At 46.1% G+C, this 21,533-nt stretch overlaps 1 protein-coding gene across 4 annotated transcripts in view; it reads right to left on the bottom strand.

Annotated features, from left to right (window-relative positions):
- HSF2BP (heat shock transcription factor 2 binding protein) overlaps positions 1-21,533 on the bottom strand; it is a 99,757-nt gene that overhangs the window by 20,184 nt on the left and 58,040 nt on the right. Inside the window, exon 8 of one of the 4 annotated variants that reach the window (XM_030576780.1) lies at positions 14,585-14,665. The exons of the other annotated variants lie outside the window; for them this stretch is intronic. Coding sequence (XP_030432640.1) covers positions 14,607-14,665 — 59 coding nt within the window. The 3' untranslated portion in view covers positions 14,585-14,606. Of the gene's footprint in view, positions 1-14,584; positions 14,666-21,533 lie in introns of those variants that run through there. 4 annotated transcript variants of the gene reach the window in all.

The raw sequence follows: 21,533 nt of genomic DNA, 5'->3' as shown, positions 1-21,533 counted from the left end.
GGCTGGAGACTTTACCACATCTCTTTCTAAAAGAACTTGGCATGCTTTATTACGTAATGCAAAGGTCCAATTTCTCTGCTGAAACAGTAATAGCTGATACCCAAAGAAGATACTGATCAAAATTGTCCTTGCAGGAATGTAAGATGGATTTTTAATTTATTTTAAAAAGATACTTTAAATTATTGCATAACAGGCTGTGGTTCTCCATAACAACAAAGAACGTTTATATGAAATGGCAAACATATATATTGAAAATATAGGTGAACTAAAAACTGAAGGCAAATTGTCTAAAACTGGCATGGTCCGGCTCTGAGAACTAAGTTACAGCTGTATCTGAGAACTTTCATTTATTACTTGCAATAAATAGCCTTTCCTTCTAGAACACCTCTTTGTGGGAGAGATTAGCAGTACAAGTGCAGCATATTTCTGCTGTGTAGAAGTGGCTTATTTTAGAATAATGGACGTCACACATTGGCCCCGCATAAAGCACTCCTTGGAAGAGGACCACAGAGCCACTTAACACCAAAGTACAGTCATGAAGCCCATTGAAACCGAAGTCTCTTTACAGTGCAAATACCGAAGGGGTTTCTTACTTGTGTAAAGCTGGACAATTGCTCCACTCACACAAAATGCTTACATGTTGGCTATGCAGGAGGAAAAGCTCATCACTCACATCAGAGCATGAATATTTCAAGGTGAAATCCTGGTGCTGGGGAGAACTTCTGTGTTTTTATGAAATAAAGTAGTTTGAGTGAACAGGAATTACCTACAAACCCCTAGAGGCATACATTGGGGGGTTAGATACAAATGCAGGCCACATTTTTCCTCTTTAAAAGAGTGGAGTCCTGATAAATTTAGACACATTGGGCCTGAGTATCTGCTCCACTAAATCAATTTTATGGCTGCATAATGCCAGTGAATTCAGTGAAGTGACACCAGTTTTACATGATATGAGGAACCAGGTCCAGATTCTACAAATGGACATTCACACTGACATTTCCTGAAACTCTTACACCATTTTTATAGCAAGTATATATTAGAAGGATATAGAAAAACATCATATCAGGAAAAGGCTTTGATCTGGCCAAACCAGCCCAGCCTTGTTTGCTTGGTTTATGGTATTTATTCCTACTTTTCAGTCTTTGCACTGTAATTCTTCTGTTCTTCTCTAGGAAAAGAAAATCTCTAGGCCTCCGATTCATACATAGGGAATCAAATGCTTCCTCCAATTATTTCTTCAATGTATTGACAATGAAGCAGCTGTGCGTAAGATCACTTACTGACTTGCCATTTGCTAGGGGCCAGATCCTCAGCTGGTGTACATCAGCATAGCGCTATTGACTTCAACAGAACTTCACTGATGTACACCAGCTGAGGATCTAGCCCGTAAGGTTTAATGTTCATTTCATTTCTGAAACCCTCACTGGTATAAACATTTCTTTATCATGCTCACTGAGTCCTCTCATAATTTTGAAAAACAAAACAAAAACAAAAAAACTCTTTTAGGTTGTCTTTGCCCATGAAAACATGGCCAAGGATACACCCTCAATATGTCCTCATCATTTATTTACAACTTTCAGACCGGTTACTCACTTTGCTGTTGTCTCTCCAAGGATGTGGCAGCAGTACTTTGTATTTCTACGGAATCTCCCTCATGTGAGGGGCAGGGGTAGCAGGTCTGTATAATTTTTGGTGGTGCCCAGAACAGGTCGAAGCCCTGCCCACCTACCCCCAGTCTTGTAAGCCAATATATATATATATTTTAAAACAATGTAAAAATGGACTGGAAACAGTAAGCATTTAACAGTTTTCCTATATTGCACAATGTGGGTGGGGTTGTGGAATGAGGGCTCTGGCTGGGGATGAGGGGTTTGGTGTGTGGGAGGGCGGGTCAGGGCTGTGGGGTTAGGCCAGGGATGAGGAGTTCAAGGTGCAGAAGGGGGCTCAGGACTGGGGCAGAGGGTTGGGATGTCAAGAGGGGGGGATAAGGACTCTGGCTGGGGGGGCGGGCTCTGGTGTGGGGCCAGGGGTGAGGGATTGGGAGTGCAGGCTTCCCTGGTGCTGGGGCCAGAGAGAGACTCCCCCAAGCCCTCTCCTCACCAGGAGCAATGAATTCTGGGGCAGGGACCCTCCCCTCCCCCAGCAGCACATTCACCTTGCACCACTGTCACTGCACATGCTCTTAGGGCCCCTCTCAGGTCCGGGAAGCCCCCTTACCTCCCCTCTGGTGGGTGCCAAGGGGAGGGGGGGATGCCATCACCTGTGCACCTCCTCCCCCTGCAGGCAGCCGCCCTCGCAGCCTGCCGTTGGCACCGCTCCCTTTTGTAGCCAGCAGGGGCCAGTGAGGAAGTGCAGTGCAGAGCTGCAGGGCAGCCACCCGCTGCCCCGGGACGGACGCCCTGGGGGAGGCATACAGGGGTGGCAGGCTGGGCCGGCGGATGCTCCAGGGGAGGCACACGGAAGCAGCAGGCAGGTTGAGGGACACTCCAGGGGAGGCACGTGGGGGCGGCAGGTGGGGCCAGGGGAGAGACCCGGCCCTGAACATTGGTGGATCCCAGCCACTACGCCCTGAATACTGGTGGAGCACAGGCACCACAGGCCCATACAACTTGCTGCCCCTGCTGAGGAGCTCAGAATGATTTGCAAACATGTGCTCAACCTCAGTGCAACACCCTGGTACGTTCCGTTCTAAGGCATGTATATTTAGGATTCCTTTCAGTCATCATAGCCAAAGGATGGACTTGTGGTTACAGCACTAGCTGCAAACTCCGGAGGTCTGGATTTGATTTCCAAATTCTGCCACAGACTCTTTGTGCTGTGTTGGGCATGTCACTTAGTTCTCCATCTCTGAAATCTGACATAACACTTGCTGTATTCTCTATTTAGGCTGTGAAATCTTCTGGGCAGGGTCTATTCTTTACTATATATACACACACAGGTACTACCTAACATGATGGGACCCCAACTGCAGTTACAGAAGGGAACAGCTGTTTAATTGTACAGAAACATTACATGACCCCTGCACATTTCTACCTCCTCTGGTGCATAAACCACAGAGCACAAATCAATGTTCCTCTGAGCTTCATGACATTCTGCTGTGCTTATTATCATGAAATGTGTTTGCTGTGGCGGCCAATGCCCAGTTCCACACTTCTCTTCAGTCAAGCATGCCTCCTGACTTCCCATGGAGCCCCCAGTGCTCATTGTTTGTGGGGAGGGGCTGTCAGCAGCTGCAGGTACGTAAGTGTGGAGGCGGGAAGGGTGGTGGAAATGGGAGCAGGGGCTTGGGCTCAGTAGCTGCTTCTCTTCTGCATAGCCTCATCATTCTCCACTGCCTTGACCCTTGTCAAGTCATTTCTGCTGTTCCAAGTGAGGAAAAAATGCTACTACTGGTGTAAATGAGTGGAGAATTCTGAGTCAGTGGCATTTTAGAGGCACTATTCGCAGATATAAATCACATCCCAAAGAGCAAGGCAGTGGGGAATCAGGCCCCAGATGCACTTCTATTTTAAGCATGCATTTATTGCCACCTATGGCACACAGTGAAGGGAAGCACAGGGCCCCAGGTTTGTTTAATTCAATACCTTAACTGGATTATACTAGAAAAAGGCCCAGGTCTTGTATCTCACTTGCCTGCCATCAAAATGCCCTTACTGTCATTCCCTGACCCAGAAACTGAACTGCCGTTGCCGAAGGTCAGCGGGAGCTGAGGGAGTTCAAGACCCTCCCACGAGGCATTCAGAACCTCACTGGATCAGATCCCATGTGCAGCGACAACTACAACAGTAAATGGATTTAGAACCAATGTACAGGGCCACATTTTTAGCTGGTGTAAATCAGGGTGCTCCACTGACATCAATGGAGCTACACTGATTTGCACCAGCTGGGAATCTGGATGACAGGCTCTAAGGCTGGGAGTTGTACAAATACTGGAAATAACTATGCAAAGCATTTGATGAATTCAGATGCACTCAATAGGGGTGTGTTTTGCGAAGACTCCTGTTAGATCAAAGATCAATTCCAGAATAGCTGTGACGTATACCTATTGCTAGCGGTTCTAAATCATCCTGGTTTAGGTCAGCAGCTGATTCAAGTGTCAGGCAGCTGTCACATAATTAGATGTCTCTTCTGGGTGAAGATGTTTTAATTTTAGTAATCTCACATACTTTGGGCATGCTCTGGAACTGTGCAGCCAAGGTTAGAAATAGGTGTTTTTTGACAGAACTGCTGTGAGTATCCAATCTGGTGAGGGCTCTTTTGCTTTGGATAGACCATAACTCATTCTACTTCACCTTCTGGACAGTGGCAGATACACCGTCAAGCAGGGTGGCAGTGAGTCATCTGCCTTGTTTGTTTTGCCTTGGCTTGAGGTAAGAATGAAACCACCAAGCAGGGAGATTAACAGCAATGATGTTGCTTCCCTGTTCAGCCCAATGGCAATGCAACATGCGAGGGAGTACACGGTGCATGAACTGTTCAGCTGTTAACCTAAACCAGCAAGATTTAGATCTGCTGATAATGCAGCTGACTTCTATATTCTGCAGTGAACAGCAATGGAGAAAATGTGACTCTGGGTCACAGGATTACAGGGCCAGAAAAGGAAAGACAAGCAGAGACATGTTGGAAACAAACAAGACAAAAAGTTGGCTGGGTATATTTACTTATTTAAAACAGCTAACAGTAGGCACCTAATCTGGGATATTTCACAGGGCACCCAGGGCTGCAAGTCACCTTGTTGCCACCTGCCTCCAGTGCAGGGAGTCTTTCCTATGCCAGCTAGGCGTTAGCTCCCTAACACAACCAGCCTGTCAGCCACTCACACACTCTCCTCTGGGCTCTACCCAGCTTGCCCTTGCCTTGCAGGTTAGCAAAGATGCACCCCAGCCCCCAAGGCCCTGCAAAGTAGGGGTGCCCTGGGCCTGACTACTGGATGCCCATGGAAATCCCAGAGCCTGTTCCCAGAAGAACAGTGGACCCCAGTTTACTAGCTTTCCCTTAGCTCACCACTCAGCATTTGAGATCAATTCTAGTAAAAACAACAAAAAAAATTAAAGAGAGATTAAAATAGAAACAAGCATGAGTGATGGAAACAAGTGGTTACACACAAAAGAAAAAAAATCATAGAATGCAAGTCGAGGCCTACACTCATTAATACTGACCTTTCCTAGCTGAAGCAGATTCTCACCCCACGGTTCAGGCTTTTGCCAGCCCCAAGGAGCTAGGACCCAGTCTTCCATGAAGTACCCCTCCTGCTCATCAAGGTACCTCCCTCAGTGACTGGATCCAGGGTGTCTTTCTCCACCTTGCGATATCCTGAATCAGTCTTTTGTCTTTATTCACAGATAGGGCGCTCCCAGGACTGGCGCCAGGGTTTCTCGCGCCCTAGGCGCACAGCCATTTCGCCGCCCCCCGCGCTGATCCCATGGCTCTGGTGGAGCTGCCGCAGGCATTCCTGCGGAGGGTCCGTTGGTCCGCAGCTCCGGTGGAGCTGCTGCAGGCATGCCTGCGGGAGGTCCACCAGAGCCGCGGGAGCAGCCGACTGTCCGCAGGCATGACTGCGGCAGCTCCACCGGAGCCGCAGACCAACGGACCCTCCGCAGGCACCACTGCGGCAGCTCCACCGGAGCCGCCTGCCGCCCCCCCCATCAAAATGCCGCCCCCTCAATAATCCTGGCACCCTAGGCGATTGCCTAGGCTGCCTAAATGGTAGCGCCGGCCCTGGGTGCTCCCCTTGCTGTCCTATCATTCCTTTTCACTCCCAAATGGTTTTGATGTTTTCAGTTTGTCTTTGATGGTTGTCCATTGACTTTTCTGAATTAGTGCAAAGGGAAGGAGTGGGTGTCAACTGAGAAATACATTATACAATCAGCTAACCAGGGAAGGGTGACAACTCCCTCCTGCTTGGATGAGTCACCACCAAAACATACGATTCCCTGGTGACTCAAATTCACTCCAGGACCATAAGAACATAATTTTCAACATAGTTACATTATTCCTTAAATACCAACCGTGCACACATCTCACAATGATTAGTAGCATCAATAAGTTACAAGCTTTCAGTAGAGCCCCTCACAAGCTACCCTTTATGGATAAGTACCAGACCTGACAAACTCACTACACCTGGGACAGGAGTTGCTTATAAAGAACAGTGAAACCTTTGTCAGTTGGCCCCAGTGTGTCACACTTTCCTGTTTGCTTTATTAATAATTTGCACCTATGGCATCTTTCAAGGAACTCAAAGCACTGTACAAACATCCTAATATGCCTGTTAAGTAGGGAAATATTATCCCTATTTTTCTGTTGGGCCGAGGCACCAGGGAGCTAAGCACACACAGCTCCAGATTAAATCAGTGGGAGTGCCAAACACTCAACAACTCTGCAAATCAGCCCCCACATGGCTTGAACTGGGCTCCCAGAACTAATACACACTTGCTAGAACTTTGGCCTAAATGACTTTCCCATGGTCATAGAGTGAGTCAGTGGCAGAGTTGGGGAACAAAATCCAGGAGTCCAAGTGCCCAGTCACCTTCCCCAACCAGGTTTGTTTGCAGATGTGTTTGTTTAATTCAATACCTTAACTGGATTATACTAGAAAAAGGCCCAGGTCTTGTATCTCACTTGCCTGCCATCAGAATGCCCTTACTGTCATTCCCTGACCCAGAAACTGAACGACCGTTGCCGAAGGTCAGTGGGAGCTGAGGGAGTTCAAGACCCTCCCACGAGGCATTCAGAACCTCACAGGATCAGGTCCCATGTGCAGCGACAACTACAACAGTAAATGGATTTAGAACCAATGTACAGGGCCACATTTTTAGCTGGCGTAAATCAGGGTGCTCCACTGACATCAACGGAGCTACACTGATTTGCACCAGCTGGGAATCTGGACGACAGGCTCTAAGGCTGGGAGTTGTATAAATACTGGAAAGGAATACATTTTTAACATAATACTGGAGACATTTGCCATGAAATGCAATAAAATACAACAAGTGCTTAGCATGGATGCCCAAAGAGATTCAAATGGGTTTTGGAGACAAGTAAGAGGGAGAGCACCTCTCTCTGCCCTCACCATAAGCCTTAGGCTCACTAGAATTATATTGTATAGATCTCAGATCTAAGCAGGATATCCTGTTCATAAATCAAATCCCAGCAGGGCTTTCCCTCAACAGGATTTTTCCCTTCCTGGACTAGACTTTCGGGAAATTAGTGTCTTAAGCCCCAACCCTGCAAACCCTTATATACATGCTTCACTCTACTCACGAGTAGTCCCATCATTAAAGTTATGCCTTTGTGCAAATGTTGGCAGGATCAGGGCCTATGGCTAGAAAAACACACATAAAACAGAATGCAATATTTCTTTCTAGACCTACGTATTTCTAACCAAATATCTGTATTTTTTCCTAGGATATCATAACGGTACACACCCACCAACTGACATTTTGATCAGCTGTTTTGGCAGCCGAACTCTATACAAGGTAGGGGATGTACATTATAGAGTACATCACATAGTGCTTAAGAGTGTCACATTTCCCTCCCACACCATTATTCAAGCAGAAAATAGCAGATGGGGAGGGTATTCCCTGGCAATCATCCGGAAAAATTGAGGTCTTTGCCTTAGGTCAATCATTCAGACAGTCGTTTTTAATCAGGAAATGACCTCCCCTCCTTATTGGTCTATTGCTGTTATAATGACTCTGAAACTAACTGACTGATTTTATTTCTTTTGGTTTATAAGAAAACTTTAGGCCTAAATTTATATTCTCTTCCTGGATCAGTTTCTAAATTTTCAAAAGTGATGAGTGATTTTAGGGGCTCAGCTTGAGATAATGTAAGCAGCCTGATTTCCAAAAGGCAGGTATTCAGCAATTTTGGATTCAGCAAAATCAGCTTCCTTTAAGATGGGTGCCATCAAATTGTCAATATTTCTACAGTTAAAAATCAAATGTGTATTTCCCCCTCCCCCAAGTCTGGCTAAATTCATGTCCAATTAATCAATTTAAATTATCAAAGCTACTGGACATCATCCCAAAGGAAATTAAAAGTATGTATCATTTCTTAAAGTCTTGTGCTGCCTCCCTGAGCTACAGGACTGATTATGAAAATGTCTGACATTATCATGAATGAAAGAGACAACCAAAAAACTACTTTCTAAATATGCATGCACCCCAATCAAAAACAAGATCTCTCCATCAGATCAGAAATATACGGTAGTTAAAAATGGACTCTTCTTTAGCCAAAGGGAACAAACATCTTTTAAACAAATAAATAGAACTGCACTAATAACAACTGTTTTGATTTCTGACAATTCTGAAAAAAAATTGCTTCAGGGCAAAACAAAAGCAAACATTTTTGGCGAATCAAAAAGTTGAAAAAAGTTGTCAAAATGAAAATGGTCAAATTAAATGTTTTGTTTAGATCTTGAACATGTTTTCAATTTATTCAACAATGTTAAAGGAAATTTTGAAATGTTTTGTCTCCCACAGCCCTGCACCCAGCTGTAATGTCCAGCATTCACAGCCTGTTCCCCACACAGCTGTGTGTACAGTTTCTGGGGAATCCTCTCTGCGTCCAGCTTCTCTACAACTCCTGGCTAGCCATGTGGCCTCTGCTTCCTAACAGCCTGCCTGGCCACTTCCTGATTCAGGACCTTTCCCATTACCTGGTATGGGGAAGGGGAAATGCAGTGGTGTGGGGTGAGGCAGGGAGAGGGGCTTAGCAGATCTATCACACTCCTAACCTAAATGTGACAAAAGTGCTCGTGCTCCGTTTGTGGATATGTTGCTAGCCTGGTGTTTCTGTACCATATGAATGGAATGGATATTTCAGCCAAGGGGTCTGTGTGGTAGCGGAGCATACCTGCCTAGGAAAGAAGGAGGTGGTCTTTTTAATAGTTGCCTAAATGGTGTTTTTTCCACACCCCTGACTAATGTAGCTATGGTGCTATAACTTTTCAGCACAGACCAGGCCTAAAGTGTGAATTAAACTGAATAGTTAAACTGGTATAGGCCCCCCACATGGGTATTCCTGTTCCGTCAAGGGTGGCCTTTCCCAGTTTAGCTTAAACTGCTTCTAACATGACATAGCCAAAAGAACTTATCTGGAATAAGAATGTGGTGCCCCCCACAATAGCAGAGTTCTGATTATTATATTTATATAAAAGCTTTAAAAGATTATAAGGAATTTTGTTTTGTAACAAAAAACTCACATTTCATTCAGAAAATATTGAAACAAGATGTTTCAGCATCAAATGGTTTCATTTTGGTTTTTTTCCTAAATGAAATTGCACTGAAATCAACATGTTTTTCAAAAAAATTTTCATTTGGACCAAAAAGTCATTTACTGGTGTTAAAAAAAAAAAAAAAAAAGTTTACACAAAAATTTCTGACTGACTCACTGCTCCCTTGGCTTTTGAAGACCTTGCCTCAAGTCTGGTTATACTGCTGGGGCTGCCTCTTCTTGCTGATACTGGGAGATGAATAACTATCCCACTCTCCCAAGCTTTTGCTGTTGTTTTTGGGAGCTAGGGGCAAGCTTTCATTTGTCCTAAAAGCAAAATCATTGTTATCAGAGCTCAGCAGCAGGAGAACCTGAAGTCTTTAGTTCTGCCTTGAGCTATGTCTGCAGTCAGTATGTTTAAGGACATTTGGGAAGAAGTCAAGTAGATGCGTGTGTAGAGCAGGGGAGTGGAAAGGAAGCAAAGTAGTGAAGATAAACAGCAGTGTTTTACTTTCTTCATTTCCAACGGAATGACATTTTCAAGCTGGAGAATGCAGTTAAACAAATATGACATTTACAGATTGTTTTCTCTCATTAGTTGTTTGTTATGGCCCAAGTTAATGTCCTTAAAATCACTCCTTCTGATGGCACTAGCACGATACGGCTTCTGGAAAGTACAAATTTGTAATAAACTATCAAGCTTGGACAGGTGCATTAGAGATTAAGATACTAAACATGAACCCATTAAGATCTGTGGCAGCAGTTCTCAAACTGTGGGTCAGGTACCCAAAGTGGGTCATGATTCTGTTTTAATGGGGTCTCCAGGGCTGGTGTTAGACTGGCTGGGGCCTGGGGCCAAAGCCTGAGCCCCACCACCCAAGGCCCAAGCCCCACTGTCCAGGGTCCTGTGTGGCGGGACTTAGATTATAGGCCCCTACCCTGGGAAGAAGCCCCGGGGCTTTGGCCTCCTGCCCAGGGCAGTGGGGCTTGAGCAGACTCAGGCTTCCATCCCCCTTCCTGGGACCATGTAGCAATTTTTGTTGTCAGAACGGAGTTGTGGTGCAATGAAGTTTGAGAACCCCTGATCTATGGCACAGCTCCCAGTGGAAGCCAGGGTCAGACCTTTACAGTGCTTTCGCAAGCATCCGTATTACTGGAGAGAATCCTTGCCTGGGAGTCTCAAGAATTCTAGGTTTAATGTTGAATCCTGTTACTTTCTGCAGTAGTGCTGTGAAATGGCATTTACTGGGATTTCCCATTCATCAGCAAATACTTGGAGCCAATATTAATTCTGTAGGACCAAAGATCAGTGGCAAATATAAATAAAAAATATATATATATGGAGCTATACCTATCTCATAGAACTGGAAGGGACCCTGAAAGGTCATCAAGTCAGCCCCCTGCCTTCACTAGCAAGACCAAGTACCAGAGCCAGAGGGGGAGGCTTCACGGAGCTGCCATAGGGCAGGGCAGTACAATCCCCCTGGATTTCCCCTGAACACCCTGGCTTCCACCTTCATGGCTACTCAAAATGCCCCTCCGGTCCAAAGCCCTTGGCCACCTACCCTAAAATGCACAAGTTCCCTCTAAAGCCACCATCTGCTTACTGAGCTGATGTACTGGTGGATAGTACAGAAGCTTTACAATTCTATATGACCTACAGGAAAGGAGCATCTTTCCTCACAGGCATCCCCAACCCATTTCATGGGGATGTGTTTTTGTCCAGAGGAGGAAACATTAAATAAACATATACAGTACCTTCTATAATATTACCCCAGTCATAAAGGCTGGCTCCAGGATCAACAAGGTTTTAAATTGGCAAACTTATTACAAATAATCACATAACTTAAAAATGTACAGATCAAGTTTACTTTGTGCCCTCTGTTGGAGAGCTATCCTGTCTACCCTTCTGCGTGTTCATATCTACACCACATGGCATTCTGTGATCAGGTCAGCGAGGGAAACGGAAAGAGCACCAGCGTCAGAAAAATTCAAGAAAGCAATCCAGTTCACTCCAATTTTACACACAAATTGGACTTACTAAGAGGGATGTTAGTTCATAGAATCTATTACGTGTCATAGAGCATTATATTCTTAAATGAACCACGCTCAGCTAGCTCTCAACATTTAAAAATAATAGAAAAGAGTCAAACAGAAGTAGTGATGTGACTGGCTCAGAGGGAGCAAGCACATGCAGCCCCAGGGTGACATCTGTATCCAGTTGGCTGGGTACCTTTCATAGCATTTGCTGATGAAGTTTGCTCTGCACAATTTGTTGGCCTTGCACAGAAAAGCTGGTTAAACCCCAGTATATCATAGTATAAAATGGGTCAAATCACCATTGCTATCGAGTCCCCTCATACAATGGGGTGTTCACTTAAAAACCTCCAGGTCAATAAATAACTAACACTAACTGCATCTCCTGCATAGGCATTTTTTGGTTAACAGAGCCTTAAATTCAAACAGATTCCAAGTCTACTGCTATTCACCACAGAAAGAAGCATTTTAGGTCACATATGATTTAACTTGATACTGTAAGGTCACTGTTAAACAGAGCCATGTAAACTGTCATGTCCCCCCGTGTTCAATGCATAATCCAGTGTTTATTCCATTTTGTTCTCTATGCAATTTGCTCCTGTTCCACATTAACATTTCATGGACATAGTAGCTAAGCAATAAACATCAACAACCAGTCAGCGTTTCCGATAATAGGAATTGCCAGACTGGCTAAGACCTATGGTCCAGCTACTCTAGTATCCTGTCGCCAACAGTGGCCAGTACCAGTGGCTACAAGAAAACCCTGAAATAGGCAACTAAGAAATAACCTACTAGTAAGGAAAGTTTCTTCCAAACCCTGCTCCCCAGGTCTGGGGTGGTTTATATGTTCTAGGGAAGGATGGTTTATATCTCTTCCAAATTCTGTGGATTTAAAAAAAAAATCCTATTTCATATCACTGTTGATTTCTATTTATCCATATCTAGGGTGACCATATTTCCTTATGCTGAATACAGGACACCTGGTAAAATTACTCATATTCAAGTAAGTTCAATGGCACTCAAGCAGAACTATGCAGTACAAACGTTCAAATTACTATCAAACTAACTGAGTCCCTGTTAAAAATACTGCATAGTTGGATTCTTTTTATTTACCTTCTTATCTTTAAGGCTTTAGTGTTCACACAGGGAAGGGTGACACACCCCTTCTCTCACCCCACCCCCTTCACACACTCACTCACTCTCCCATACCCCTCTCTCACATGGGTGGGGGGGTGACCAACTGACCCAACCCTCCCTATCCATTTCTCTCCACCCTCCATGCCTGGCTGGGTCCCCAGGATGGACCTGCCTCTCCTAGTACCTGCCACCACAGCTTCCCCAGGCAACGGGTAGGGGGCATGCAGGGTCACATACCCCCTCCCCCAGATTTCTACCAGGGTTCACACCAGAATATTACCAACAGCAGCCTTTCAGCACTGTGTGGGAGGGAAAGGAGTTGCTTCCAGCCACAGGGGGAAGAGGGGGGAAGGAATGACCTGCCCCATGTCTCTGCTGCTGGCCACCAACATGACCCAGCTGCCTCCTGCTACAACATGGGCAGGAAGGGGTTAAGCCCCAAGAAAGCATTGTGCACCAGGGCCCAGGGAACCCGACTGCAGGGGCTCCAGGGAACCCAGCCAGAGAGAGCAGCCCCAGGCTCCCTGGGGGCAGGACCCAGGGCCAGGGGTGAGATGCTAAACCCCTTCCCCAGGGGCTGCTGTGAAGCCTGCAGGGTCAGTTTGTGAACAGTCTGGAAATTGCTTCCCCCCACTCCAGAGCTTAGCTGAGGGGCAGAGAGGCTCCCCCATGCCAGCACTGTGCAGGGCTTTGGTACATGAAGGGCTTGGCTCCTCCTGGCCACACAGTCTTAGGCATTCCTGACAGGCAAGAGGCAGTGGTGGAAGAAAGCAATCACCAATGCAGTTTATTTACAGTATGTAATCTCACCATATACAGCAAGGGAGTTGCCATCTGAAGGACTTCCCAGCTGCTAAAACCAACAGTGGCACTCTCTTATTCTTCTTCCACTCCCTGGCTTCCCCCATTTCTGTCTATCCCCTTGACTTTCTTCCCCTGAGGCTTTTATACAGCCCCAGGATAATCAGGCTGGCAGCTGTTTCTCCTTTCCCAGTCAGGCACAGGTTTCTCTAGGCAGCTCCAATCTACCTCCCTTAATTGGCACTGGCATGACAGAGGGCTGGCTCAGGTTTCCGGCTCAGGACCTGTCACACAGACAACCAGTAAAATTTGGCCCCAAATTTAGTTATAAAAATAAATCTATAAAACCTAAGACCACAGAACAAAATTTTCATTGCAATAAGTCTGATCAACAGGCAAGGAAGACCTTTGCATCAGATTTTTTGTGGCGGAAGAAGAGGCAAGACTTGGTAACAGCCTGGAGGTATAGGGAAAAGGAGAAAGAGAATTATAGGACTGGAAGGGACCTCGAGAAGTCTTCTAGTCCAGTCTCCTACACTCATGGCAGCACTAAGTATTATCTAGACCATCCCTGACAGGCGTTTGTCTAACCTGCTCTTAAATACCTTCGACAATAGAGATTCCACAACCTTCCTAGGCAATTTATTCCAGTGCTCTACAACCCTGACAGTTAGGAAGATTTTCCTAATGTCCAACCTAAACCGCCCTTGCTGCAGTTTAAGCCCATTGCTTCTTGTCCTATCCTCAGAGGTTAAGGAGAACAATTTTCCTCCCTCCTCCTTGTAATAACTTTTTATGTACTTGAAAATTGTTATGCACCCAGACTCAAAGGAGTCTGTGGTAAAGGAGTGCTGGTCCAAGGTCTTGTGAAGGGGGAGGAGGGAAGACTTAATGAGAGGTCCCACAGGGAGTGGAGTGTAAGAGGGTGATGGGTAGGGTTGCCACCTCTGAGGTACAAAACAAAAGAGGGGATATCTGGGATGATCCTGAGCCCATAAAACTGGACACCCAACAGTGCATGCTGATCACCCTGCCAGGTTTCTCAGTAAAATACATAACCAAAAAAAAAAAAAGAGAGAGAGATGATCCTGGGAAAATCTGGACAGATGACAACCCAGATGGGCCTGCTAGAGGGAGATCCTGGATATGCACTCATTTCCAGCCAGTCCATTGTCAATGTCATAGACTCAGCTAGTTCCCTCAGGTCCCAGTCAGTAGGAGTTACAAAATAAATGAGACAACCCATTTTCAGAGACGTATGGTCATCTTACACAATTCCAGACCCTGCATTACTCTCCCCCCACCCCCCAACATACCTTTACAAGTCCTGTGGGAGAGGAAACAGTGGCCTTTAACCCATTCCCTTTTCCAGAAGTCTTTCAGGAGCAAGAAGTAGGCCTGTTCAACCCCTGCCTTCCTTATTCAAGGAGATCATTGTCCTTCGGCTCACCAGGAATCTTCTGGCCAGGGAGCACAGCTGGAGAATGAATGAGAGCACAGAGGCCTTTAAAGGGCCTGGTCCTGAGCAAAATCGTACCCTCAGCCAATGCCTTCCCAGGGACAACAGGAATTTGTGTCCACATTTGGTGGCATTCCAGAGTTTGTCTTTTTCTGTCACCCTGGAACATGAGCTGCCCAGATGGGGTTATCGCTTCCCATTTCCCTGGGAGAGCGAGTTCTTCCCTCTTTCTCCCCTTCCTTCTTTACCCTGCTTCCTGGAAATGGGTTCTCTCAAGCCAATGGAGCCTCCTTCTTCCTTCTCCTCCATTTTGCTTAGAGGTTGATCGAATGCCATGGACAGGGGTCATATCTCTCCTCCATACCTAGGCACTGTACTGCCCTCTTTCCTATTCTTATCCCTGGGGTGGCGGGGGTTGGCGCTCCAGAAAAGGTTGTCCTCTTTGCCTCGCTCCTTGAACTTGGGATCTTCGCAGAGTTCTCCCAGCTTTCTCCACTGGGGCCAAGGAGATGAGGCTGGGGATATTCTCTCTCCTCCCCAATCTACACCTGGGGAAGTGGGGAAGAGTAAGAGCACTGGTGCCCTCCATCTGTAGCTTACAGCTGCTGCTCTAAGCAGTAGCAATCTGACTTCAGAGCACCAGCTCTAAAACCCTTGTGTTCACCACCTAACTTAACTTCACCACATCTGAGTGAGATTGAAATTAGGCAGGACAAATTTGCCCATCACTTTTTTCATTTGGTTTTCTATACCATCGTGAAGGCAGTGTCCACTGAGGTGAAAAGCATCAACATTTATATCTGGGTAGCAACTGCCCCATTTGGCACTGTCGATAGCTTTCATTATTATTTCTCATTTGCCTTACACTAGGTCCCAACTAAGCTCAGAGCCCCGTTGTGCGAGGCACTGTACACACATATAGGAAGAATGACTCTTTGCCCTGACAAGCCAGACAGGGTGGAAGAAAGGAAGTATTATCATCCCCATTATATAAACAGAGAACTGAGGAACAGAGACTAAGTGACTTGCCCATGGTCACACAGGTAGTCTGTGGCAGAACAGGGAACTGAATACCACTCCAGCACCTCAACAATAAAACTATATTTCTTCTCTAGATGGATGAGCTTCAGGAGTAGTCTTCAATTCAATGTTCCTGCTAATTTTTCCCATGCATGTGTGGAATTAATTTTGTTATGTGCATCAATGTAGAGGTGATGTGTAGCCAGGGTGGGACTGAGGGGTTCAGAGTGTGGGAGGGGGCTCAGGGTTGGCGTAGAGGGTTGGGGTGTGGAGGGTGAGGGCTCCGGCTGGTGGTTCAGGCTTAGGGGTAGGGACAGGACAAGCCCCTGGTGGGCTGGGCCGGTTTGTGTATCCGCCACGTCCGCAAGTTTGGACGATCACAGCTCCCACTGGCCACGGTTCGCTGCTCCAGGCCAATGGGAGTTGCTGGAAGCGGCGGCCAGCACATCCCTCGGCCCACGCTGCTTCCAGCACCTGCCATTGGCCTGGAGCAGCAAACTGCCAGTGGGAGCTGTGATCGTCCAAACTTGTGGAAGCGGCGGGTACACAAACTAGCCAGGCCCACCAGGGGCTTTCCCTACACAAGCAGCAGAATAAGTTTGGGAACCACTTAATTAGAGGATCCCTTAGTAGGGAAGCTGAGGACCTCTCATCTCCTCCAAGAAAATCAAATACTGGATTAAAAAACCCTACTTCAATCGTTAAAACACAAATCTTACAGTTTGTTTAGTAAAGTTAAATTTCTGATTGTTAATGCAGGGCTGATAATTGTTTTACAGCCTCTTACTTTGGCCCTTTATAATGAATGACAACATCGAAAATGAGATCAGTTTTCAGCAATGGCCACCACCGCCAGCAGCCTCCTGCTCTAAAATATCCATTAACAATTGAAAATGCCCGTTACGATTAAAAAACCATTATAATTAAAAATCCATTTTAAAGCACTTTCTCCCTTTCCACATCCTGACAAACATTTATTGCCATGTGGCATTTCAGAACACTGTGCTGAGCAAAAGGCTCACAATATGCTCCAAGTCAGAGGGGCTTTGCTGTACACAGGGGCGGCTCCAGGCACCAGCAGGCCAAGCATGTGCTGTGGGCGGCAAGCCACGGGGGGGGGGGGCACTCGGTTGGTCGCCGCAAGGGCGGCAGGGACGCTGCCTTTGGCGGTATGCCTGCGGAGGGTCCTCTGGTCCCGCGGCTTCAGCAGGCCTCCCACAGGCATGCCGCCGAATCCACAGGACTGGGGACCTCCTGCAGGCAAGCCGCCGAATCCACGGGACTGGGGACCTCCCGCAGGCAGGCTGCCAAAGGCTGCCTGTCTGCCCTGCTTGGGGAGGCAAAATGCCTAGAGCAGCCTCTGGCTGTACAGCATCTATGAAGTAAAACTATTCATTAATTGGCTCCTCCTGGTGGGTAATTTTAATGTGGGCTTAATTATGGTCTCACATTCTTAGTCTAACTTTGAATGCTCCCCCTCCCTAAACCAGTTACAGTAGGTCTATTGTTTTTAGCAGCTGACTTTAAGATTTCTGATCCCTAGATGAGGCCTCATATTTGATTGCATTTAGGGTTGCTGTTGCTGCTTATGTAACTAGTCCCGCACCTTTTGGTCTCCTGCCATTCAGAGCCACTGCATCAAGGCTGCTGAGGGGGAACCTCCTTTCCCCCTGCTTCCTTAACCAAGATCTGTCTGCTGCTAGATTAGCTGCCTGGGCACTGGAGACACTGGCTGTGTCAGACATGCAATCTCTTAAGGTTTCCGGGGCAGTCTTACATATTGTCAGCATTGTTAGAGTTGAATAGCTCGATGGCTGATCAGGGCAGCACAGGACATAATTTCTAGAGAGACTTCCTGTGAAGGCTTCCTTACTGGAATGGGAACGTCTCATTTTTCCTCTGCTCTTCATATTTCAGAGAGATTAAATTTCTGCTGCACCAGAGCAATAATTGTGTTCATGATTATTACTCTGCCAGAATAAACTTTACTGCTGGAATGAAAGAAGTATACAGGATGAGTAGTAATCATTACTGGTCATTTCTTGTTATCAGATTAATAACATACGTGGATGGATTTTGTGATTCTTTGTCGTGTACACAGTATGGAGTGTCCAATGTATTTTCCCAATTGCCAGCTGTGGACAATTAGGTCTTGCAATGCCACACAGAGCTACAAGAACAAGTAAATATTAGGACTGTAGGGGGTTTACACATCTACATGCAAGTGAAATGCAGCTTTGGGCTCTTTGCCAGCTGTCAATATGTCATATCGGTGTTGCAATGTGTTCATGTGCCTGTGACAGGATGAGCAAAATGTACAGGGCTAGTTATCCTAAGGTTTCACACTTTCCATCAAACTATAAATTGCATTTCACTCCATGGTTCATGACACTCAGGAGTTATCTCAACGAACTCATCCTTATTTACTGGTCTCTGTCAGTCTCCACTGGCTCATGTTTGTCTATTTAGGACAATCTTATAGCCAATCAGCACTCAGCTATTGTCTGCATCAGAAAGTGTCACAGGTTTAACTTAAAACCTGTTTTTACAGCAGTTTAGTTAAACTGACACAAACCCATTTGTGGACACTTTTTTTTTGGTTAAAATTGGGTGATTAGCTTAAACTAGTTCCTAGCCAACTAAAACTGAACCAAAATAAACTTATCTGAAGGAAGCATGTTCACCAACTCTTTTGCCCAGTTTAAATCCGTTTAAAATCACACCTTAAGTTGTAGCGATGCAACCTACTGGCAGTCAAGCCCTGAGTAATTGTTGAGTTCTCCTTCTCTATATTAATCTTCATATTGTTTTATTACTGGTGCTGCTTTTAGAGCTTGTCAGCAGGCATTGCCCTGTAAAATACACTTCGTCCATTGCAGAGACAATTGTAAAGATCATTTACTTAAATTTTGGCCAAGTCTGATTTCACTCTTGTTCTGTTATACACAGTCTCTGCTGTTTCCTCATGTGTGGTCAGAGAACTCATGTCATTTTATTATTCTCTTTACACTCAACTTTCTGACAGTAGGCTCTAGCCTAGCATTTGTATCAGTGCATGAATGCTCCCTCTCTTACTGCAGACTTCTCCGAGCTCTGTTAGACCTATTCAGTTTTGTCCGATAAGCTTTCATAACCATTAACGTACTATAGGTTGGCAAAGCTTGGTTTTAAAAGCTTCAGTCATTCAGGTCACATTTTAAAGGATTTCTTCATCGAACAGCTTCCCTGGTGCTTCTTGCAAGCTCTGTCTGTACTGGAGCTTAGGGGAGGATTCATGAGATGGTTCCACTGAAGTTAATTTACATCAGCAGGGGATCTGGTGCTAGAAGCTTAGGCCTTGGCTACACTTGTGAGTTAGAGCACATTAAATCAGCCCTAGGTGCCCTAACCACCAAGGTGTCCACACTGGCAAGGCATGTACCAGCATGGCGGGAGACCGAAAGGAGGCTCTGCCAAAAGAATGCAGCTCACTGGCAACAAACCACAGAGCAGCTCGTAAGCATTATGGAGTGCCAAGCAGACTCGATGTAGGTGCTCATAGCACTGCATATGGACCAGATCCGTGCCAGCCCCCTCCCCACCCAGCCCTTTCCCCAAAACTCTTTCCCTTGTGCCCCTGTGTCACCGTCAAGCCACTTTCCCCAACATCTGGTTTCTTATCACCACCCGCTGCCTCCAACACCTGTAACTTCACCACTCAGCCCTGCAAACTACAACCCTTACCCACTGCACTCAAGCCCCATCACCATGCATTTTGCCAGTTTGAAGTGCAGCACTCACTGCACGGCCCTCCAGACAGGAAGGCTGACTATGATAAGACAACATACACAAATCTGTGTCTGTTTCATTCCCCACCCCGCCCCCTTCCCTCCTCCCACACAGCACAGATGTGTCATGCCATGTGTGTTTCCCCAGCGGTTGTTTCTTTTCAATAAATGATTTTTTTGGCTTTGCAAACATTCTTTATTGCATTAAGTAAAAGACACTGTAGCCCATGAAAGCAACAGGCACTGCAAGTCAGTGTATCATACATAGCAAACACAGATGCCTACTTGCACTGGAACCACTGCACTTCACTCCTGTGCAGGGCACCAAACATTACTGGCGGCTTTCAGCATCAAATTGCTCGCTTAAGGCATCCCTAATCTTTACAGCCCCGCATAGGCACCGACTCTGTGGGTGCTCTGGGGCTGGAGAACCCGTGGGGATAAATTAGTGGGTGCTCTGCACCCAGTAGCAGCCAAGCTCCCTGCCCCGCCCCACCCCACCCCACCTCACCTCTTCCTCCTCCCTTGAGTACACCTCATCCCAGCTCCTCCACCTACCTCCCAGCGCTTGCCACCGCCAAACAGCTGGGGGAGGAGCGGGGAAGAGGTGGGGCTGGGATTTGGGGAAGGAGTCAGAATGGGAGCGGAGTTGGGGCAGGGACTTTGGGAAAGGGGTTGGAATGGGGGCAGGGGGGGCAGGATGGGGTGGAGTCAGGGCGGGGCTGGGGCAGAGAGGGGTCGAGCACCAGTGGAAGAACTAGCTGTAACAGTATAGTTATGCCAACACGAAGATACAGTCACATGAACCTTTTACCTATAGAAGTCCTACTGAAACAGAGCTAAGTTACTTCCAAAGAGGTGTAATTATTCTGATAAAAAGTATGAGACAAACCAAAAAGAGACAAAATTGGTGAAGTTGGTGAAGTCAAGGTAGTTTCTGCTGGAAAAACCCCCAAAAATATACCATTGCAAACTATCTGGTGCAGACAAGGCTATAGAATATAGATGTCGGTGCCCCAGGTCCCCAGAAGAGTTAGAACATGATTGTAACAGAATTATTAAGGCCTATGTTGTGTGTTGCCACAAACCAAGTTCTAACTATGTTTGTATCTGCATTCCTAGGTCATTTAAAACTTGACTCTAAGTGCATTGGCTACACTTGCAAATATAGCGCAAGGAGTTAAACCAGCCCCTGGAGACCGTGACCTGGAAAGCGCGGCCATGTATTCACACAGTCAGCTGCAAGCACAGTGGCATGGCCACATTTGCAGCACCTGTAGCTGCATTGGGAGCGGTGCATTTTGGGCAGCTATTCCACAGAGCACCTCTTCCCATTCTGGTGCTGTGGCTTGTGGGAAGGCGGAATGGGAGGTGCGGGGCATTCTGGGTCCTGTCCCAATGCCCCATGATGCATCGCTTTGCATCCCAGCAGATCCCACAGAACTCTCCAAGAGTTAGCATGACTCAGTTGCCACGTGCATGGTACATACCTCTTCAAGTAAGCAAAGTTCAATTTTAATTGCACACTGTGATCTGTGAGGCAAATAGGGATTTTACTACAGGGATTTTTACAACAGATTTTTGACCTTTTGGCTCATGTTAAGTGTAAGCACCAAATTCTGCTTTCACTTACACTGGTGTAAATCCAGAGTCACTCCATCACTGTCCTCAATGCAAATACCAAACTATAGTTCTCCTCTTGATGGCAACTCTGATTAACACTGACGGGAGCTGACCGTATGCCACAAGAGAAGTGGCTTCAATGGTGTTATTCTGGATTTACATGAGTGTTAGTGAAAGCTGACTTTGGCCCTATGTAAATTAATGTTTTGGAGGAGAAAAAGGTAAAGCGTTTAATCATCTGCCATATGAAAAAAACCCCAAAACTTTTCAAACTGTTGCACAAAGCACAATATAAATTTCCAAAACATTTAGTTCTTTTTAGACAACTAAAATTTCTAACAGCCTGAAGTTTCAGAATAGAGGGAACATTTACAACAAAATAAAACCATAGATTTATAATGCATAAGTTGACAGATCTTTAATTACAGTAGCACTAAAAGATGTTGCTACTATATCATATGTACTATATATTATCT

Source organism: Gopherus evgoodei, chromosome 1 (assembly GCF_007399415.2).
Source record: "Gopherus evgoodei ecotype Sinaloan lineage chromosome 1, rGopEvg1_v1.p, whole genome shotgun sequence".
Lineage (NCBI taxonomy): Eukaryota > Metazoa > Chordata > Testudines > Testudinidae > Gopherus > Gopherus evgoodei.
The sequence above is the reverse complement of the archived record's forward strand: the minus strand, read 5'-3'. Positions and strand labels throughout refer to the sequence as shown.